The sequence below is a fragment of the Bombus fervidus genome, chromosome 17 (assembly GCF_041682495.2).
Source record: "Bombus fervidus isolate BK054 chromosome 17, iyBomFerv1, whole genome shotgun sequence".
NCBI lineage: Eukaryota > Metazoa > Arthropoda > Insecta > Hymenoptera > Apidae > Bombus > Bombus fervidus.
The window spans coordinates 662,074-684,902 of record NC_091533.1 but is presented as its reverse complement, the minus strand read 5'-3'; the positions used below and the strand labels follow the sequence as shown (position 1 = coordinate 684,902).

At 30.4% G+C, this 22,829-nt stretch overlaps 1 protein-coding gene and 1 long non-coding RNA gene across 3 annotated transcripts; one reads left to right on the top strand and one right to left on the bottom strand.

The window, feature by feature from the left end:
• The first annotated feature begins 94 nt into the window (after window positions 1-94).
• Window positions 95-668, top strand: LOC139996254 (uncharacterized). The gene is made up of 2 exons (XR_011802180.1): window positions 95-284; window positions 442-668. It is a non-coding gene; the product is annotated as an uncharacterized lncRNA (long non-coding RNA).
• On the bottom strand, window positions 509-22,829 carry Gcn2 (eukaryotic translation initiation factor 2 alpha kinase Gcn2). Of its 2 annotated transcripts, XM_072020499.1 has the most exons (14): window positions 22,426-22,829; window positions 19,512-19,681; window positions 14,265-14,526; window positions 10,918-11,158; window positions 10,523-10,818; window positions 9,573-9,947; window positions 8,277-8,792; window positions 7,649-7,812; window positions 6,693-7,126; window positions 5,876-6,152; window positions 5,297-5,810; window positions 4,356-4,838; window positions 3,293-4,179; window positions 509-747 (listed from the first exon to the last, which is right to left on the bottom strand). In XM_072020499.1, the coding sequence occupies exons 1-14, from the start codon at window positions 22,477-22,479 to the stop codon at window positions 621-623; spliced, it is 4,800 nt and encodes a 1,599-aa protein (XP_071876600.1). In that variant the 5' UTR covers window positions 22,480-22,829; the 3' UTR covers window positions 509-620. The 2 variants fall into 2 exon arrangements, with proteins under 2 accessions (XP_071876600.1, XP_071876601.1); XM_072020500.1 differs by lacking the exon at window positions 9,573-9,947 and having other exon boundaries at window positions 22,426-22,828.

Genomic DNA, 22,829 nt, shown 5'->3' with positions numbered 1-22,829 from the left:
ATTAAAATTAAAGCAGAAATGTATTCAAAAATAACTTTTTATACAGTACGACTTTTTTTCTATTAAAGTATTTTGTAAATTTTTTATTATGCGCATTACATGTAATATTACGTATTATATTGTTCTAGAGCATAACCTATAATTTTCGCGAAAAGATATGCTTATAAATATTGTACAGAGCTTTACTCATGTCTGTTATAATATGTAAGTATATATGTACATATATACTTACAATGAATGGAAAATTTTAAATAATTTTTGTAATAATAAAAATGGAGAAAAAAGTTCGTTATCATAGAATGAATTATAACCAAGTTTATTCTCAAATATTTTTTTATAACACCTTGCTCTATTTCAATTTTTTCAGTAATTAAAATGAAAATATTCTTAATTATATTGTATTTAAAATATTTATATTTATCTTACTCTCTTTCATTGCAGCTTTATTGAAAGTAAGACAAAGAAAGGTCTACAAGAATAAAAAATTTCAGAAAAATGAATGAATGTAAAAAAAAGAATGATTTATTTTATTAAAAATCAGTTTGTAACTTTAGTTAAATATTTCTCCGTCTATGACATTTCATGTTCATATGTTTATGTTTTGTGTAGAAAAATTTAGTTTATAAGAGAGTCATATATTGATTATTGATTAAACTATATAGAATTAATACAGGTCTTTGTTTCTCTTTCCTTACTTCTTGCATTTCTTCACATATCTCCTTTATGTACTTTTTATGTCTTGGATGTCTAAAAGAGCAGACAAAAATCTTTGTTAATAAAAATCTGTAAATTAGTTTTAATTAGGTATTAACCCTTTGCAGTCGGCATATTTTTCTGGTAGTATTATCAATTAATTGAAGTTTATATTTAATGTCACTTTTGACATAAAAAAATTATTTTGGGACGAATATATTTTATTGCATATTACTTATAGTGTACAAAAATTAAAAAATTTTAATTTTGTAAAGTAATATTTGTTAAATCAGAGAAGTTAATCAGTGGTATTTGTTAAAAGAATCATCGATATGGAGTTTCCGAATACAAGTACCGCAATAGGTACATGTTTCTCATCTTCCTCCTGAAACTCTTCTGATCGAATTTAGTGCACAATCTTGTTTACTTCTTGAATGAAGTACATGAAGTGTACTATTTAATTTAATTTCTGCATGTGAGATTGAAGGTTGCGTTCTAGATGAACGGCCTTGCCGAAAATTTTTTACTAATTGTATTTTCAATAATTCTACTAATTTGCAATTAGTAGTTTTATAGATTTTGTAAGTATTAGCGATTTTTCATGGTTATTTTATTTTATGGCTTTATATATTACATACGATTTGATAATGTACATTTCCATATCCCCCGATTTCTTGAGGAAACAGTACATTGGTGCATATTGGTCAGCGTGACCTATTGTTCGTATTTTTTTCATATAATTTATAGCGATAATAGGCCTTGTTATACCTACTGTATGATCACAATATATGTTTCTTTTAATGAATTGTTTTCTTGCTTCATCATAGGTGGTAAGAAAAGTTACAACTCGTTTGCGCTTTCGCGCAGAGTAACGTATTATTTCTCTTATATGCCACAGTAGAGTTTCCCAAAAAATTAAGTTATTTAATTGCAGTTGGAAAATATTTTCCATTTGGCATTATAGTATCAGTTAAATGAATTTTTAATTTCAGCTCATTAGTAAGTGCCATACTTTAAAGTAGCTTCTATTAAATAACCTTCAACATTTTGAATGTTAATCAGTATTTTTTTAATCAATGTCAATGCAATTCGAGAATTAATCGGAAGTCCTAGTTTGAATGGCTTCTAAATTAACAAACTATTATAATAGGGTAAGATTGAATAAACATAACCAATCTCCACATCTTTTAATACTTAAATTTGTATTAATATTCCATTTAGCATGTTTGTTTGGATTGCATGTTACAAAGGTTATTTTCTCTTTAAATTTTACTACAGATTCATGTACACAAATGCCTTTACCAGGTATGTTCTGCAAAATTTGTGTTGATATATTGTAGAAAATTGTCTGCCTTTTAAGTAGAGATTCTCAGATTTTTGCCTTGTGAAAGATTGATGTATAGATGTATTGTCCAAAAAATTTGAGAGAATTTGTCTTTTATGAAGATGTCTGAATAGATTCATCAGTACTTTGATATACTTGCAAATAGCACTGTTTCCATATTAAGATTACACCAACATAAGTTATAAACTTTTCATGTCCCATCCACCTACGAATACCAAATTGATTTTTTGAACAAGCACTTTTCACTTATCTTCTTTTTTGCATACTCATTTATCTCTTGTACTATATTCTTTATCAATATATCAATAAAATATACTTTAAAAATCCAATAGTTCTTTTATACTCTGTGATACTTGTGCTTCTATTGTTCATGGAGAAGTTTTAAAATCAAAAGTAAATGGCAAATTGGCTTAATATTCTATAATATTCTTCACCACTTTCACTTAAATCTTCTATTTCTTCTGCACGCTCCTCTTTATTCTTTTCACCATCCTCATCATAACTTTCAGCCTTTATTATCTTTCATTTTTTGACAGAAATTATATTACTGTCACTAGTTTCACTATCATTATTTAAATTAGAAATATTCATATTTTCATCCTACATTTCAAATTCAAAGCCATCATCACTTTCAATAATACGAAAATTATTATTATATCTCTTTGTCATTTTTAGAAATCATTTTAGGAATAGGATTATACTGATAAAATACACTTAACATCAAATATTATAATCTTGCACATAGAATATCAGAGAATATCTTGAATTACCTTCCTTAGTACACAAGATTGATTACAAATTGTTTCTTCAATATAAAAATGTACTGGATATCCAAATGAAATTATTTTTAAAAACTAAATTGCAAGATTTCTTAGAAATACTTTAAAAATTGATGGTAAAAAATAATAAATATTTACAATATCTTTTCAATATACCTATGTTACCTGTCACAGAAAAAGATTATATCGCCATAGTGATGCCATCCGACTTTAAAGACAGATTTTAAATAACGCTACTATGGCGATATCCAACGGCAAAGGGTTAAAAATATTGTAAATTTGTGCTATGATAGAAGCACTTCAGAAATTCTATTCTATTATACATAATATCTTTTTCTTATATACAGATACACAAACAGAATTTAATTTATAGCATTGAAATAAAATTTGACCAAATTAAGAATCATTAATTTTTTAAATTTCATTTCTTAATATGATTTTATAAATAAATAAGTAATAAATAATAACAACTTACTTGTCTATGATAATTTGTATACTTTTTAGAAAATCTTGGTCTTCTTCATCAATTTCTAAGAAACTAATTATTGTTCTTATAACACTCATTTCTAAAAATAACGCAAATATTTCAATTGGGATTTTATGTGAAATCCTCTGGAAATATGTAGACATCTGTGCAACCATAGAATTTTTTAGACTTCTTCTAGAACTACCAGAAAGTTTGTCTCTTTCGGATAAAATAAAATTAATATTGACATTAACTGGATTGTTATTACTCAAAAAACAATCATTTGTTACTGTTTTGCTTTCAGATCTATTTAGCACAGGTATCGAATTATCTAATCTTTGAAAAAATTCTCCAACTTCTTGATTACTCATTCTTTTTTCTTGATACCTGTCACGTTCCCAACTTTGAATTCTTATGTTCCCTTTTTCTCCGGCTTTTAAAAGAATAACGTGACTGATAGAGTTTTCTCGACAATATTCAAGGATTTCTTCAAGGGAAACCAGATCTAAAATTGTAACTTTGAGTCCAAGACTCCATAATTCTTTTAAGAGATCGATCATCTCCTTTTCTCGATGATGATTGCCCATACAAGAAATGGCAACATCGATACCGTATCTACATTCTAAAGATTCTGAAGTTTCCGAGACTGCAGAAACAAGTTTTTCTAGTGAGATACTAATTCCAGCGCCATATTGTTTAATTTCTTTACTGGCCATTCCTGTACGTTCAAGAATTTTTTTAAAAGAAGAAAGCATTTTATCGTAACGACCTCCTGCTGCTATTACTTCTTCTCCACCTTTTTTTTTACGCCGCTTAATTTCGTAAGTAATTTGATAAATTATACCACTATGTTGATTTATATTGTGCACTAGAAGAGGTACAACCAGTACTGGCCACTGTTAAAGAAGAGAAAGAATTCAAATTTTATTACACCTTTATATAATATTTGTATGTTTACCTTTAGAATAAAAACTATAAGATGATATATGTAACGAAAGAAACTTCTTTAATTACAAATAATTATTTTAGTTATATTTTAAATATGATTTTATTAATATAATACAATTTTTACCTTTACTCCAAGTGTTTCAATATTTTCCATAACTATCTCAATTTCCTTCAGTCCTTCTCTAGCTAAAGCAGCAGCATCTCCTTTTCTTCGTGTAATTGTTTTTAAAACACTATGAATTTTAGCAACAGAACTTTCCGTTTCAAACAAATTGAATAATGTCTCCATAGCCTGATCAGTCAAACATAAACTTATTAAATGCGTCTGTATTTGAAACTTTGTAAATTTTCCATCACGTGCATCTCGAAGAATTGAATAAATATCTTGATATTTTTCTTTATCTACTCCACAATACATTAATACAGCTTGTAGTAAGGAGGTGTGGTTCAAACGAATAGTAAAATTTCGTTCTTGCAATGGAGGTAATTCATTGATGATTTCCCAGACAATGTATATTAATTCACCTTCCATTAGAAGATTGTCAGGAATAGGATCTATTATATCAAATGCGCATTCATAAAGTTCTCTAGGATGAAAGCCCAAAACCTAAAAATAATATGAAATATAGAAACTTTGCTAACTTATATAATATTTAAGTACTTAAAAAAATCAATGCTTTATTCCTTAATTGCTTTTAGAATACAATAAGAAATAAACATAAATTGTTTTAATTTTTTAAAATAATAGATAAATATAAAACTGTAATCATAGAATTTTGTCTAGCAGAAATTACAAAATATTTACTGTAGGAACTCATACTAGTCTTTATTTAAAAGTTAAAGTATTTAGATATTAGATTTACTTAATTATTATCAAAATAATAAACTACTATTCTAAAAGCTTAGCTATGTACCTGTGCTGATTGTTTTTCTTCCCTATTAATTTTCAACATTATATAATTATTTTAATTATTTGTTGACTTTTAAAACATTAAATTTTATTTTTTTTATCTCGTATTAATAGAGTAATTTTACGATGATATAAACTGTTTGGTAAAGTCATACCTTTTTTTCTCTAAAGACTCTTTCAATTGCATATCTTCTAATATGTGGTACATTATTCCATACTATGTATCTTGCAAACGCAGCGCGTAAATCATGAGGGATACAAACAATGTTTCCATTACGAGTCATTAACTTAACACTGGAAGTTGAAAAGCTACAGAATTGATGCGATTTTGGTATCAATAGAGGAGTTCCTAAGTAAACACCACCATGTCTCTGAAAAACCTCGATTACTTTGCTTTTAACTCCTTCTTGATGTTTTCTCCAAGCAATAAAGTTAGTATGCCCCCTACTAGGTAAATTCATATCGTAAGTAATATCGTCTGCAGGACTAACTTCCTGCGTAAAACAGCATGAAATCAAATATTTATATGCTTTGCTTTGATTATTTGAAAGAGTGCGTCGGATCATTTCTTGCAATTCCGTCTCTTCAAGTCGTGCAGGAGGCAAATATTCCGAAGAAAGGAGTTCTTGAGCAGTGGGCCGTTGACTAGGATCATGATTTAATAACCACCTGTAATAACCGTTAATTAATTAACACGTATTTTAAATTAATTTATTTTAATCTGTACTACATGCCGTAAGATATGAATTTGTCGTGACATATCAGCTTGTTGTATTTCTGATGGAAGTATAATTTCTTTCGATCGTAAATTAAGCAAAACTTTTATTCGTTCCATTCCTGTAGTTAGAGGTTTGTAACACATTTCAAACAATATTATTCCAAGACTATAAATATCAACTTTTTGATTGTAAATAGCTTTTGCTGCTTTTGTTGTAAGTTCTGGAGCTACATAAAGTGCTGTGCCTACTTGTCCTGTGAGAGATCCAACATCTTCTGCGCCAAAACTAATCCCTGAAATATATTACATAATACATTATATATAGAGTGTTAGACTACAGGTGTAAAAAAATTTAAGGGGTGATTCTTAAAGCTAAAATAAGATGAAAATTAAGAACAAAAAAATTACGTTTTAGGCTTTGCTTTTAGTTATTGACAATTAAAAATTAGTCTAAATATCCCTGTGCGCGAGCAAACCTCCTTACACGAAGATAAAGTGCATCAGCCTAAGCAGCGAAGTGCACAGAGATGCTCAAATCGAACGATACATGGGCAGCAGCTTACCTCGTACAAGTCGTAGAGAAGAGGGTTGTGACATTTGTAAACCGTGTAAACACATCGCTGCGCGACGTTTTGTAAGGAACATCGTAGATTAAACATTATACCTGCCTACTCTAAAAAGCAAAGCCGGAAACGCAATTCTTTTATTTTTGATTTTCATCTTATTTTAGCTTCAATAAAATATTTTTACACTTGTAGTCAAACACCCTGTATATACGTGAAGATACCTATAGAATAATAGTACATAAATATCGTCGTTGTAAAGATATTTACCTTTTTCAAAACCTTGAGATTCTTTATCAGTTTCCATTGTTTGTACAAAGGATGAAAGTATATTTGTAGTTGCTAAACCAAAATCTCCGATCTTTACATGGTCATTACTATCCAAAAATATATTTACTGGTTTTAGATCTCTATGTATCATTCCTTGTTGGTGAATATGTGCTAGACCTTCCACAATTTCTCGAAATAATCTCCACACTCTTTCTTGATCTTCATAAACTCCATTATCAATTGCTGTCCGAAGAGTACTTTTTTCACAGAATTCCATTTGAATATACATAAATTGAATTTCTCTGACTGTTTCTTTTGATTCATTCATATCCCCATTTTCATCACTTTTTATATTTGATGCAGATGTTTGATAGTTTGTATCTCCTACAAATTCTATACTATCGGAAGAATCCATTCTCAGAAGATTCTGCATTCTGGAAAATTTGTTACAAATTATTTGTAACAACATAAGGTTTGATTAATATAAATTATATATGTATATATGTTGTGAATATATACTTCAATATGCTTAATTTTTAAGTTCCTATGGACAAAAATTATACATCTTATTCTATACTTTAAGATATGTTCAATTACACATAATTTTTTCCTTTTTTTATTCTAATAAATTAATTATATAAAGTAATAAATTATTGTATGCTTTCTAAATTTTGGAATGTATAATTGAATGGAAATTAATTGTTAATTTGTTTGTTAATTTTAGATTTTTAACACTTGATACGTAAATTTCGTACCTATTTATATATCTATTCAAAAAAGAATCTGTTTCTTGAATGTAAACAATTCTGTCACTAATATTTTTGTTTTAGAATAAAATGTATGTAATTTTAATCTTTATATATTTCCAAACTCATGATTTATTTTTATGAGAAAGTATTTTTGTAATATAAAGATATGTCACCTACAAATCATCATTTCAAAAATGAATCTCTTACAAAAACGCACAATCTTCATCACTGTCAGTGTCACTCGATGCATCACTGTTATCCTCATCGCTGTCAGCTGGAAGTGTTGTATTTGTTCGAGATTTGTATGAAACATTCCATTCAACCTCGTGTATTGGTGGTGCTAATTTTTCAATATCATCCGTTATTAAATGCTAGAAGATAATTATAGATTAATCTGATATCAAAATTAATTATTAGGTTGTCCCAAAAGTTTCTTTTGTTTTATAAGGAAATAATAAATGCACAACATTTTCTGTTTTATATTATTTTATTAAATTATGTATCATCCATTTTGTTAGAATGGAACAACAGAATTATTTCCTTATAAAACGAAAGAAATTTTTGGGACAATCTAATATTTATATAAAAGTAGATTTTTATAAATCATTACATGGTATGTAACACACTACAAGTTAAGAAATTAGTTACTACATAAAATCTTAAATATTATATTACTATTTAAAAATGAAACAGATACAGGCTATCACAATGTTTAGGAAAACAAATAGAAAATAAAATAAAATTTTAACGATTAAATTTCAAATTCAAATATCTAGGAATCCAATGATCAAATTAAAAAAATTATGTAATAAAATAATATAGATATAACAATTACATTAAGCAGCTCTGGACTCTTTTTTTCAGAAAATGTCATGGATGCATGTTCTTCTACTTCATCAGTTATTATAGCACTTTCTATCCATGAATTGTAATATCGTACTACATTTTCATGATTCATCCGAGATAACAATTTCACCTCTCTGGTAATTTTTTTGTGAAGTTGTTTATTTTTTGGGTTCAATTCTATCCTTTTAATAGCATAAATTCCACCATCTAATTTATTTTTCACTTTTAGAACATCGCCGAAAGCACCTCTACCAAGCCATTCAAGAATTTCGAATTCATTTGTAATTCTTGAATGACCTCCTAATGGAGGTACATATTGTCTAATATCTGTATCTGGTTCTTCTGGTTCATGATTCTCTTGTTCATCTCTCCTTGGTATTTTTGGGGGCGATAATGCATGGGTTAAAGGCGCCTTTATAAACGAATGTTGTAACAGTTGTTCGGCTGACCAACGTTTTCTTTCATCATTGATAAGGCACTTTGATAAGAAATCTTGAAGATCAAGCTAAAACAATTAAAAAATTGATTCCTTTATGAGAAGAAATGAGTAAAATGTGATTCATTTGTTTCTTCTTACTTAAATATTTATTTAAAACAATTATACTTAGATAGAAATCATTTGCTTTAAATTAGTATTTAATTTGGTTATTTATAGGCGTGCTGTGGAAATTATATTGTTTACAAAATGTACATAATGAACAGATTCAAGTCTGAAGACAAAATAATATAACTAGTATTTCATATCTAATATCATTTGATTATTATTCGTATTAACTAAACAGAGGTAATAGGAATTTTTTAACAACATGCACATGTCATATACATCATATAAATACATGATATTATCAATTTTTGTTAAAGTTGAAGCGTAGAATAAATAAAGAATCTGTTAACGTGTAATTTCTTATTTAAACCTTTTACTTAAAATTTTACTGAAATAAAATGCATAATTACTCATTAGCAAACGTCTGCATTTCACATCTATAAAGCTTTATTACTAAACTGTAAAGTGAAATTGATTGTATGTTTACTAAATAAAGGCATAGGTCTCTACATTTAAATTGTAAAGTATGCCAAATAACGTCCGTGTAATAAACATGTAGTCTAGAGTACAATAAATATTATTATATTTAATAAATTAAGTCTTTTTGGTTACCCTCAAATATTTTTTATTATAATAATTTCTTTCTATGTGTTGTATATTTAGCTATATTAAATTTTCTTTTTTATTTATATGTTATATTAAATATTCCGATTATTTGTATTTGTATGTAGAGAAACACACCTGTACAATTTTTGTTGGATCAATTTTATCTCCAGAAACTATGATTCCTTTTAATAAAGAAAACATAAGAACACCAAAACGGTAGATATCTGTCTTTTTTCCACCTCTGCCTTGTACACTTGGAAAATCTGGTTCAGGCTTGATTATTGTACATGTCTGATAAATATCAGACAATCTTTTATTTAAAGAATAATCTGATAATCTAACTACTCCTGTGTTATCAATATAGATACTGGTATCACGTAGATCTTTGTGGACAACATTATTCTCATGGAGATATCTTAAAGCAGAAAGGATGCCAGTTGCCAAATATCGCAGGAAATCGATGTCTACTGCGATATTTTCCAGTAAAAAAAAGGAGCAACTCGTACCTATCTAAAATCCGATAATTAACATATATGATAGCATACATGAAACTTTAGTTCTTAAAAAATTAAATCATAAAAATTAAATCAATTCATATTATTGGAACGATCAAATTATGTTATATAAAAGTTGCTATTATTAGAAAATGTATGTTTGTATTTGTATTTACAGATATAATAATTTTATAATTTTTTTGAAATAAATGAACTTTATCATAAATATTAAAATGTTAAAATAGCTGTAGAATAAGGCTTATTTAAACGTATAAAATTTAAGTTATTTAACTTAATTAGTGAAACTTATTTCAGGAAATATATTTCATACAATACAGTGGGCCTCCGTATAACGCAAGGGATAGGTTCCATGTTATAGGAAACAGCTTTATATGATAGGAACCACATGTATTATGTATATGGACTATGAGTGTGATGTTATACGAATCCGCATTATACGAATTTTACGAAGTCCCTTATATTTTACATAGTTCTTCAATTTACTCACTTTTAGAAAAATTAATTCAAATAATTATAATTACAAATACTGTATCTTTGGTCTGAATTATAACTAAATATCATCATACCTACCACAAATTCTTGAAGAACATAAATAAGTACATCATCTTCCTCCTGCAGATACTTCATATTTAAATAATGTACAAGATTTGGATGATGTAATTTATGTAAATGATTTACTTCTTGTTCTAAACTCCCTACTTGTTTCATGATATGTTGAATATTATTTTCTTCAATTTTATTATTTACTTTTAATGTCCATTCACTAATTGCAAACAATTCTCCAGTTGTCATATCCACACCTGCATAAACGACCGATCCCTTAGTACTATGACCCATACATTTTGCTCTGTACACTTGTCGTTCACCTATAATTATTATACGTTATAAAAATTAGTAAAATTGAATTATTTTTTTAATACACAAGTTTGAGACAACAGACTAAAGTTATCTACCAAAGTATATACCTTTATTATGATCAAAGTGTAATAATTTTGTGCCCCTATGTTCGCACAGAAAACCGTCAGAACTTTCAGAACTACTAGCACATCTTCTTCGAGAATAAATCCGCGATCTCTCTTGCGGAGATGATGGTATTGATTGAGAGGGATTATTTGATCGATCACAATATAAACGAATAGATTCTTTTCGATTTCGAAGTTCAGCTTTTAAAGCTTCCTGCCTTTTTTGGATTTCATCCTGCAATACCTGCAATTATTTTTGTAGATACAATATCTGAATTAAAACAGATATATTTTTGAAATGATCAATAATAATATAATTAATAAGTAGAATAGTAGTAACCTACAGAAATTGTAATTTGAACATTAAAAACAAGAAAAGTAAAAGGATGTTTGACTTGCCATGTTTATTAATTAAAATAATTGTAATTGCAGTATTATCGAAATGAGTTTTTTCAATGAAAATTTATAGATTTTTTTATAAATTGACGAATATAGTTATTATTAAAATTACTATTTCCGCCAGTGAGACCGTCCGAGAGGGCCTCGGCATTGACGAGGTTTATAGAATTTATGGTACGACAAATGCGAAAGAAGTAACGCTGTATTCTTGTGTTCATGTTTTCCTTATCTTTAATACGATGCATCTTAATTTGTATAATAAATTATGTACAAAAAATTACAGTCATATCTAGTTATGTATAACTAAAATCTTCAGAACACCTACACTTCCAGAATGGACATATCTACCGAGTCATCCATCATTCAATTAATTTTGTTTATTTTTTACTATTTTAGATTTATAGCTTGAACCAATTGTGTAATATCTTGTATATATCTTTGCATATTTTTTAGTCCTACGATATATGTATACATATAAGATAAACGCAAAGCATGAATCATTTCATCAGAAGAATTAGTTTTTTTTTTTAAATTTGATATGTTACATTCATCAAAATATTATCAGTGGATAAGTACAATTTTCCGGATAAGAATGAATTGAAATGCAACCCTCTAAGTATCTTTCATTTCAAGTATGTACTACATCAAACGTTGTCCAATTCTTAAGTCGGGTTGATATAAAAAATTTGGTAACAAGTATGTATGAACAAATATATATATATATACACATATAGTGAAATAATTAATTATTTAAGAAGCTATTACTTACCACCGTTTTATGCAATTACTCGCATCTTTGTCGAGGATACATTTCTTCACCTAGGACAGTTTTTTAAGATTCTTTAGGCACATTTGTTCATAGTAGAGTTTCAGTTTATTAACTTGCAATTATATATACGGTGTCTGACTTCCGGCATATAGTAATAAATTAATGTGTTTGGTTTCCTTCTTGTCTAACAACGGCTTCTTTTCTGATTTGGTGATGACGCTGTTTTTTATCATTCCATTTTCCGTTTGTTGTACTTCATCTTCAATTTATTCACAGATCGATAAGATAAGACCATTTCTGAATTTCATCTACGGACACTATTTACTGAATAATCGTGGCAATTATTTCTTTGACCCCAGTAATACTGAATATATTTGAAACATGCTCCACCTCTGTTTCTTGCTTTATGGTTTCTTTCTTCATAACGTTGTTTAGCAATCGCTCCCATGAAAACTGATTATTAAAGGGTAATATATCGTCTCAAGCTTTTTTTAACAAATCAGTGTGAGGAAAATCTAAGATTTCTCTTAGCGTACGATGATGAATAGAAGTGTTGAATTTTGTTACTATTTTCTGGTTCCTCGGTTGAAAGAAGGAGTTTGTGGTATTTTCAAGAAGGTACACGACGTCGACATCATAGTCGGTATTTAATCTATCCAGTGTTGGAATATGAGAGACACAATTGCATGCTAATAACGATATTCGTCTGCAAGTTCATTTTTCCAACTGAACTTTTTACAATGGATTTGGAATGATTTTACAAACAATCAGCAAATATTATACATTGCAATTCATCAAAGTCTGTTTCTTAGTTTTGGACATAACGGGTAATTCATTTGACATGTTTGAGCGCTTTCGGTTTCTCGTATCTATGAATAAAAAGATGTAGTTTATAAACTCCACTTGCATTTACACAAAATCCGTTACTCGATCTTCTTGTATTTGGCTTTCAAATGCCCTTTTTTCAATCGTACGAATTAACGTTCGATCTAGAAGAGCTTTTCACAACAAAGATGTTTCATCCATTTTGTAAATGTGGTCTAGATGTGGTCTATGTATATTTTAGTATTTAAGGCATTGTAGGATATCTTTGACAAATTTTGACTCTATATCATTGCTTGGTGTCTTTTAAATCTCCATATCGAACCGTTGTCAGTTGAAAGTGTCGAAGGGTCGCCAAATTTACCGCTTGATTCGTTTGCCTTTTTTCAATAACAATGTACTTAAAGAAGTATCGGTAAGTAATTAAAGAAATGGAAGTGATCTCGAAATCTCCGGAAACCTTCCGCTTATAAGAAAATTCTTATGGCTTCCTTCAGAGATATTCAAAGTGATTAAAGTTATTATCCCACCCTATTTGTATCCTCATATGAATTATAATTATTATAAAATGTAATATTAAAATTTCGCTGTATCTATACTTAATAATTTGTACGTGTCTAATGGATAATTTAAATTAATTGAAAAATATGTAACTTTACTTTTAAATAAATTAGATTATTAGATTTATAAATTAAAATTAATACAAAAATATTGTGAAAAAAGTATCAACTTTAAAAATAACAAATTGTATACAATTGCTTCGTCATATATTTATGATTTTTTACAATCAGCGATTATTACGCAATATTTTCAAATACACATATTTAATTTATTTTCTACAATAGAATCCTTGAACAAAAATATTCAAAATACCAAAATATTTATTTTTATCATAATGCAAAATTAATTTGTAAGAACAGTAAGGTAATCACAAAAATTAAAATTAATAAAGATTTCTCATATTCATATGGCACTTAAACTTTCATGGTTCTTAATTTTTAATTTTCGACGATTTATAATCACAACAAAGATAATTATTTTAGAAGTTACTGATTTTATAATAGATAGAATACGAGAATTACAGAATATGTTTTACTCGTTTCATCGTAAGTTACATTAATAAAATGATCGATTCAAAATTCGTAAAAATCGCATTTTTTTAAATTATGTGTTTTTATAAAACTGGCAGGTCAAACATCCTTGTAATGTAGTAATTTATTTATATTCATTGATTCATATAATTTGCCCTTTTGAAGGAATAGATTGTTGCAGTACAGAATGATGTAGGACAATAAGCTTAGACAGTAATCTCAGCTATTCATTTTATTACAATATGATTTATATAATGTGCGTATCTAACCTGTCTTTCTTTATCTTCTTTCAACTGCTTTTCCAACATTTCATATTCGATCTTTTCTTGGCGTCGTGAAACCATTTCTTCATAAAAGCTACTGTAACTTGGTTTATTATTCTCGTGTAAATATTTCTGAACATGTTGCGTTAATTCAAAGATCATTACTTCTCCCTGTAATTGTTTTGTTAGCTCCACTAATTCGGTATATAATACTGCAACTTGTTGATGAGATAAGCCTCTGCTATTTTCCAACTCTATGTTTGGTACTCTGCAAGTTATGTAATAAAAAGCGTAAAAACAGTTTTCGTAGTAAAGATCATATAACTTTAAGTTATATCGATTAGATTTAATATACATTCATATTTGATTAAATTATATTAAAGTCTAAAATTTAAACATTAAATTTCACCGATCTATTTTCACAATTATCCTACCTTGCACAATTCTCATATTTATATTTCCGAAACATGTTTATATCTATGTATGTATGTGTGTGTGTGTGTATGTATAACATGCAGGCACGTGTGTATAATGTCTGGAAATGTCCAGACTTTGCATATTAATCAAAATTTTTTCGGTCTAATTTCAAATTAAAAATCGTCTTTATTAAAGTATTAAAGTATTGTTCCAAAGTTTGTATCGTTTTATAAGGAAATAACAGATGCACAACATTTTTTATTTTATATTATTTTATCGAATTATGTCTGATTCATTTTGTAATAGACAATACACACAATTCAATAAAATAATATGAAACAAAAAATATTGTGCAACTACTATTTCCTTATAAAATGAAATAAACTTTTGGGACAATTTAATATTTAACAACCATTTAGCTTCCAATTCAGATATATGTAACATATTTTATTGAGGACTAATATTTCATTATAAAATATACAACAAATGTATTGACATAGTATAGAAAATTTCGAGAACAACTACATATTTACAGATTAGCTAGTCATGAAAAATTGCGATTCAAACTATAGTCAATACCACCTAATGACAAAATCCGCAATCACTTAGTTGCCAACCCAATATATACAATGTTGAACAGACTCCTATGTGCAGTCTATTTTATTTCATATTACTAGCATTACTACGGCGCTCGCTGCAAAAGGAGATCAAAATCGCGAAGTGCCTGGTCGGACTTAGTCGAAGCAGTCAAGTCCGACCTATGAGGAAGGCCATACAGGACGGTGACGCAAAAATTTCGCGCGAAGGACCCCACGGCTACGACGGAGATGTTACTGGAGGTCGTCGGGATGCTCCCCCCCCCCGCAAGAGGACATCGCGGAGAAATAGTCGCGGGAAACAACCCGGACGGTGGAGTGGACAGACGATTGAGAAGTCACGGAAGAAGAGCTGTGGGAGGCGACCAGAAGAATGGCCTCCCGCGACATGGCGCCGGGTCCAGACGAGATCCCGGGCCGAATCTTGGGGGAAGCGATGGGGGTCATGGTTCCCAAACTTCGATGCCTCTATAGGAGATGTCTGAGGGAGGGAGTCTACAGTGGACAGTGAGGCTGGTCTTGCTCCATAAAGAGGGTCGATCGACGACCTCACCGACGGCGTACCGGCCGATATACCTGCTGGACGATGTCGGCAAGCTCCTCGAGAGAGTCGTCGCCGCCCATCTGGAGCGACACATGTTGGGGCAAGTGCCGTGTTGGCACGAAAGCCATCTGGTTTTACGACAAGAACAGGCGAGGGACTCCTCCGTCTGGTCTCAGCATAAACATGGCAGGGGAAGCTGTCGGGGTGAGATCGCGAATGAAGTATCTGGGTCTCATCATCGACAGCCAGTGGACGTTAGGGCCGCACTTCGACTCCCTGGTCCCGAAGATGTCGGCGGCGGCCAAAGCATTGTGCGGCCTGCTGCGGAACATCGGCGGGGCGGGAGTCGCGGTGCGCCGACTGTATGAGGGCGTCGTTCGGTCCGAATGATGTACGGGGCTCCGGTATGGGCGGACGATCTGATGGTGAGTCGCCGCAGCATCCTGTTCCTAAGAAGGCTGCACAGGGTGATCGCCATCAGAATCGTCAGTGGATACCGAACGGTGTCGCACGCGTCGGCGACTATTCTGGCCGCGTTTCCTCCGTGGGAGCTCCGGGCGTTGGCACTCAAGCGGAGATATACCCACTTGAGAGCGCTGGACCCCAGGGAGGACGCGGCCGAGCAGGCGGTCCCAGACGACCTGAGAACCGTCGAGGAGGATGCGTGGGTCCAGTGGCGGTCTTAGCTGATCAACAAAGGAGGCGAACATCGAGGCGTGGAAGCCTCCAAGACCTTTGTCCGGCATGAGAGCTGCTCCGCTACACCCTGCGTCTCGTCATAGGTGAGAGATTGGCCTCATCGGTGATCGTGGAGATGATGCTGGGCGGGCCGCAGGAGTACGAGGCTGTCCGCTCCTTCTGCGAGCAAGTTATGCTCGTAAAGGAGCGGGCAGAGAGGGAGAGAGAGAGAGAGAGAGAAACTCTCACTCTTGTAGGGTAACGCGGTGGAGGGTGATGGCGGTCAGGCGGCTCAGGGCCGCTCCACCATCGCTCCGCTCAGGCCGCGACTAGCAGGACAATGGTCTCCCCTAGCGTCAAATTAATTTATTAGGGAAATTTGCAGGATTGGCTCGATCAAGAGGATGCGGAGAGTGCACCGGCAGTAATTCTCAAGAGGTCCCGGGGCAATCCTGTCATACGCGTAGGCAGGCCATCGTGGAGTTTTAATTGGTAAGAATTCGACACTGCTCAACAGCTGAGTGTCCATGAGGATTTCTCCATGTACAAAAAAAAAAAAAAAAGAAAAAGGTTGCTGCTCGTTACTATGTAGCGGGAGGTTGCGTGGGTGTGTTTCGCGTTGAAGATGTTTCCTTCTCGAAGTTGATCCTCTGCTTGTTGGGACTTGCTGCGTTAATGATAATGGTGGAGTCACGTGGCACTGTTTGATTGGTGTTAGGTAGGGCTGCTATGTCACTGATGTGTACACTGTTTCATTTAACGGTTTAGTGCATATGAATCCGACTCGAAGGACCAAATGTTCGACCGTTCGCGGAGAGACACGGTACATAGCGCCAACGAGAGTAGTAAATTCTCTTTACGATACGATAATCGATACTACGAATCAGTCGATCCCTTATTTCGGTTAAGATAATAGAGGTGGTTGAAATGATGATAACACTTAGTTAATAGGTTAAAATATACGCTTTATTTCAACAACCTTTAAGATTTAAGTATTTACGCGTGGTACGAGTAGATATGTTCTCAGCGAAGTGTAAATAGCAAGTTAAGATGATGACTGATGAAAGAACGGAAAACCAGTCAAGATGTTGGCTGGTCTAAGGACGTGAAACCAGAAGCTTCCGCTCGTCTGCAAATATGTTAGCCATAAAATGGCACGATAAAAAAGAGGTTTTCATGATTTCAACAATACATACAGAAGAATTTGTGGATGTACCAAAACACTACAGTGCATAAGAAATTTTACAGAAACCATCTTGCGTATACGACTATGATAAATTGATGGGTGCTATAGACAGGACAGACATGATCATCAACACTATAAATTCTACCCGCAAAACAACAAAATGCTACAAAAAATATTTCTTCCATATGATTGATATGTGCTTATGGAATTCATATTGTCTATACAAATTGGAAACCAACAAAACAATATCAATTGCAAAATTTCAACTGAAATTAATAGATCAAATTTGAAAGAAATATCAGAAAAAACATCCCGTCATCTTATTACACTCGGAAATAATTACTTATCAAGACTCAACGGAAGACATTTTCCTTCACTTGATGAAGCTACAGGAAAAAATAGATCACACGAAGGTGTGTTGTGTGTGCGAAAAACAATAAGAGATGAGAATCTCGTTACTAATGCCAAGAATGTGATGTTGGGTTGTGCGTGTTTCCATGTTTCGAAACATATCATATTAAATTAAATTAACAACTGTATATTATTCTTTCACTATTTTCAATCATTGGTCAGATTCTTTATACCCATTAAATAAGTTTATGTCTTTTATGTAGAAATTATAAGTATATTGTTTTAAAGAAAAGTCCCTTTTCTTTCAAGATAAACTGTCCACGCGCAATGTGTACACTTTCGGCGCGGCGTCCAGTTCAGTGGCGGACCGACCCGCCGTAGCGAAAGGATTAACATTCAATACTTATTATTACGAATATTATTGCATTATAGCGAATTTTTCCTTAACACTGACTACCACGCCGAAATCACATGTTTCGCTCAGAATGCCACGGGAGTATTTTTATTATTCAAAGCATATAATGGCAAAATAATAATAAATTGAAGATGTAAGACAACATTGTTCCCCTATGGACCGTTTATTTTATTGGTGGCCACGGGTGACCACCATGGCGCCTTGGTAACATTTGATAGCGACGTATTATAACAAGGCTTCGTTTATTTCAACAAACCATTCGCATTCGTTATTTCGTCGTAAGCAAGACGTCCAGAATATATTGTTGAAACGTGTAGAAGATATTAGTAAACGGTATTTGCTCATTCTATACATAATGATAAGATATCTTCACACTTCTAACTTCAATTATATGATTATAAAGCAGCATTTACGATTATTTTCTAAGGTATGCTTATAATAATATTCGTAGATTAATCCTCAAAGATATGGATACAAACACAATGCACCCTTAGATGCAAGATTTGTTGTCATTTTTTTTTTTTTATTGATGTTCTAATAAAAATGTTTAATTGTTTAATGGGGCACTTTTTATTTCAAAGTATCTCCTATTTATCGGTTATATTCAAAATGCCCTAACTGTCAATTTTCATTCAATTATTACAATTGTAAGAAGTTCAAGCGGTCCGGTCACCAATGGCCACCGTGGCGTCACAAGCGAAACTGTGACTGGTCATATATGACCAACGTGGCAGTCAAAGAGTTAATCTGGTTTCCAACATAACAATTGAATGTCGAACGAAATTTTGAACGTCGATAAAAAGGGACATGTTATACGTGTGTATATATAAATTGTAAAATATGTTATAGAACTCTATTATCAATAACAAATGTTTTCTATTACTTCATATAAATAAGATATAAGGTATAAAACTATACATAAAAAAAAGAAAATACGAATATAATGAGGAAAGATCCTAAATCTGCTGCTTTCTCACTCATTTTTTACAATTGTTTTAGATCATAGTGATCCGTAAAACAAAAGATTTATAGCTTAGGAATGTCATAGAATTAATATTATACTTACTCATCGGGATACTTATCACTGCACATTACGTGTAGATCAATTTGTGCATACACTTTAGCTGGACCTGACATGCCTTTCTGAGGCATCAAAGTGATTACTATGTCTAATGGTTGCCATTTCCGTCTATTTTTTTCATGACGTAAATCGCGAAGTTCATCTCCAAAGATGCTCTATAAGAACAATAAACCGTCGATTTTAATAGAACTTAAGAATGATACATTTTTCGAAAAATATTTGACTTATATATGTTTTTTAGATGCCAGCATTTATGTAAGTAGCCTCCAAAGTTGGAGATTGGGAATATACTTCATGGGGTATCTTGTAAAATATTAGGTTTAGGGCAACTATACTCATGTAAACATTGCTCGTTTTTAAACAAGAAATTTAACTACGTAAACAACATTAAAAAGAGTATTTGTTTGTAAAATATAATAAAAATTATATTGTTGATTTATGTTGTAAAATACTGATACATTTTCATAAAAATTTACATACGGTACTGCAAATTATTGGCACAACTCGGATCTTTGTATAAAGTTCTTTGTAAATCTGTAAAGAATGTGATTCCCTATTTGATTTTTGTGTAAAATATAACCGTCGACTCTAAAGTTTATGTATATTATAAATCATAAATTTTTAAAATAGTTATAATAAAGAAAAAAAAGTAAAATGCACATAAGGGTCCGTTTTCGGTGGAAAAAAGGCACACTTACGATCTTGTAGCATAAATCTATTATAACATTTTATTTAATATTTATTATGCAATCCTTTCTTTTATAAGAACTTTCAGACGATTATATGTTGAATGTACAAATTTTTAGATTCTTCTTTTTTATATTCTTCAAGGAGTAGTTTCTCCAGATCTAGCTTAGACGTAATATAATGTAATAGGATTTAGGACTGAGGATTGTGAAGGAGTCATTAAGATATGCGGCGTATTAAAAATGATCTATTGTCTAACAATATAAGTTGTGTGTTTAAGATTATTATCTTGTTAAAAATAATAATCTTGTCCTAAATTTCATTTTTCCACGCTTTTATTTTAAAATATTTAAATAATCATATTTGTCCATGGTATTTTCAATAAAAAGAAGCTCTCCTACATCAGATAAGTGCTCCACCATCCCCTTGTTTGATGGTTTGAACAATTTTTTCATCTAATCTATTATTCGATTTTCTAACTAAAACCCGTTCATCACATTGAAAAATAATAAATTTATTTTGCTCTATATTTTGTCGGAATGCTGTATTTTCGTGCACATAATTAATAGCGAACTTTAACAATTTTTTTTTTATTAATTTTGCTAATCCATGGTTTTCGTCTTGCAACTCTTAGTTCATATCTAATAGTTTTGAGTGTTCTTCGAATTATTACTGGGTGCAAATTTAATACAATCTTTCTTTCAGCAGTTTTTCTTCATTTTACAAAATATTCTAACTTTAATAAATGACGATCAGTTTGGATGGAAAAACTTCCCGCGATATAACAAGTGTGCTAACATTGGAAATATTTAAGTAAAATACACGTTATAACAAATTTTTAAAGTGAGTCAATATTTTTGTTTTACTGAAAATTTCAAAATTATTTCAGTTAAAATGGACGTGTATGTGTATTTTATTTTTTTCTTTATTATAACTATTTCTAAAATTCATGATTCATGGTATACTTGAACTTTAGAGTTGACAGTTATACTTTACAAAAATATTAAATAGAGAATCACATTTTTTACAGATTTACAAAGAATTTCATACAAAGATCCAAGCTGTGCAAATACTTTTATTTGACATTGTATATAAACTTCAAACATTTTATACAAAATACATTTAGTTTTACCATATGTTTTGCGTGCCAAAATATGTAATAATGTGCTCCGAGATATGTGAAAGCCATAAATATTAACATTAAATGTAAATATATAAAACATTGATCAGTACTCTGATATTCAAACCATAGGAGTATTAGCTTTTACTTTTAATCGTTACTTTAAACAAAAATTGAATTTTATTTCTAAACAAATCCATGTATAAATACATTACAGTACAGAGTCAAATGCACTTAAAAAGAAAATATGGATTCTGGTGAATTTTTACATTCTTAACTAACTACTTTAATGGCTTTACATAAATCAATCATAACTTGTAATTTCCACAAAATAATCCAAACTAAATTTTCATGCTTAAACTAGAAGCAAAACTAGTAATTTTAAATAAGAACCAATAAATAAAGATGATTTATATTCATTTTCGTTATTTATGTTCTTTATTAGCTTTAAAAATACTTGAAAAATATGCTATAGAAATAAAGGCATTGATTTCAAAATATTTTTCCACGTTAGTATACAAAACTATAATACAATTAACTATTCATTTTAAAAATTAAATTATCAAAAATTATTTATATAAATGATATTATTTAACTTCATGTAAAGATCAAATGATTTCCTATCAGTGTATATGTATGTGTATAATAATCACAGTTATGTATATGTTATAAATAATATAAACAATATATAGACAAAACATAAGCAGTATAAATAAAATTACAATTCAGCACCAATTATATTAATATAGATATATATTCCTTCCCCAATTTTATTTGTTATAATGTAATTTTATTTCCTATATCATTTTAATCCATTTATATTTATACTCATATTAAATTCGAACATATTCATACACTACACTCATCGGAATACATTTATATTTATTATACATCCTTTATTTAGAAAAAAATACGAATAATTTGTAGGTGCATGTATAAAATACGAAAATCTGAATCTTTATCTATTCATAAATTACATAAAAAGTCATATAAAATTTAATTTACTAGAAATAAATGCGTATATTCCATTATGATACAAAAAACATACAACATTAAATAAATAAATTTTTATCTATTTATATCATGACGTACCTTCAGAACCTCGATTTCGTTTTTCTGCCGATCTTTAGACGACTCACAGGACATATTTTCATTATTCAATTTTTAAATACTCTTCAAGAATTACGGATAACTTAGTTTAACTCATTGTTTAACATTTAACCTCAAACTTTATTACAGCGTTCAATTGAAACTAAACACTAAACACTCACTGTTTAAATGTTTTCACATTACTATTCACTGAAAATTCTGTTGAAAATATGATTCCACATATTTTATAACTTAAAAAGATACCAAATATAAATTCACCGATAATCTCATGTTTTGATTGTGTCGGTGTTAAACAAGTAGTTTAACTTAACGACAAGAATAAAAATACATAATACAACTGCTCAGTGTTCACCAATGAACCACAAAACATATAACTTTTAGTAGAA

Coding starts and splice junctions, on each gene's coding strand:
- Gcn2 (XM_072020499.1), bottom strand. CDS start 22,479: ATGTCCTGTGAGTCGTCTAAAGATCGGCAGAAAAACGAAATCGAGGTT. Junction 19,682..22,425: donor ACGAAATCGAGGTTCTGAAG/GTACGTCATGAT, acceptor TTGTTCTTATAG/AGCATCTTTGGAGATGAACT. Junction 14,527..19,511: donor AGTGATAAGTATCCCGATGA/GTAAGTATAATA, acceptor CATAACTTGCAG/AGTACCAAACATAGAGTTGG.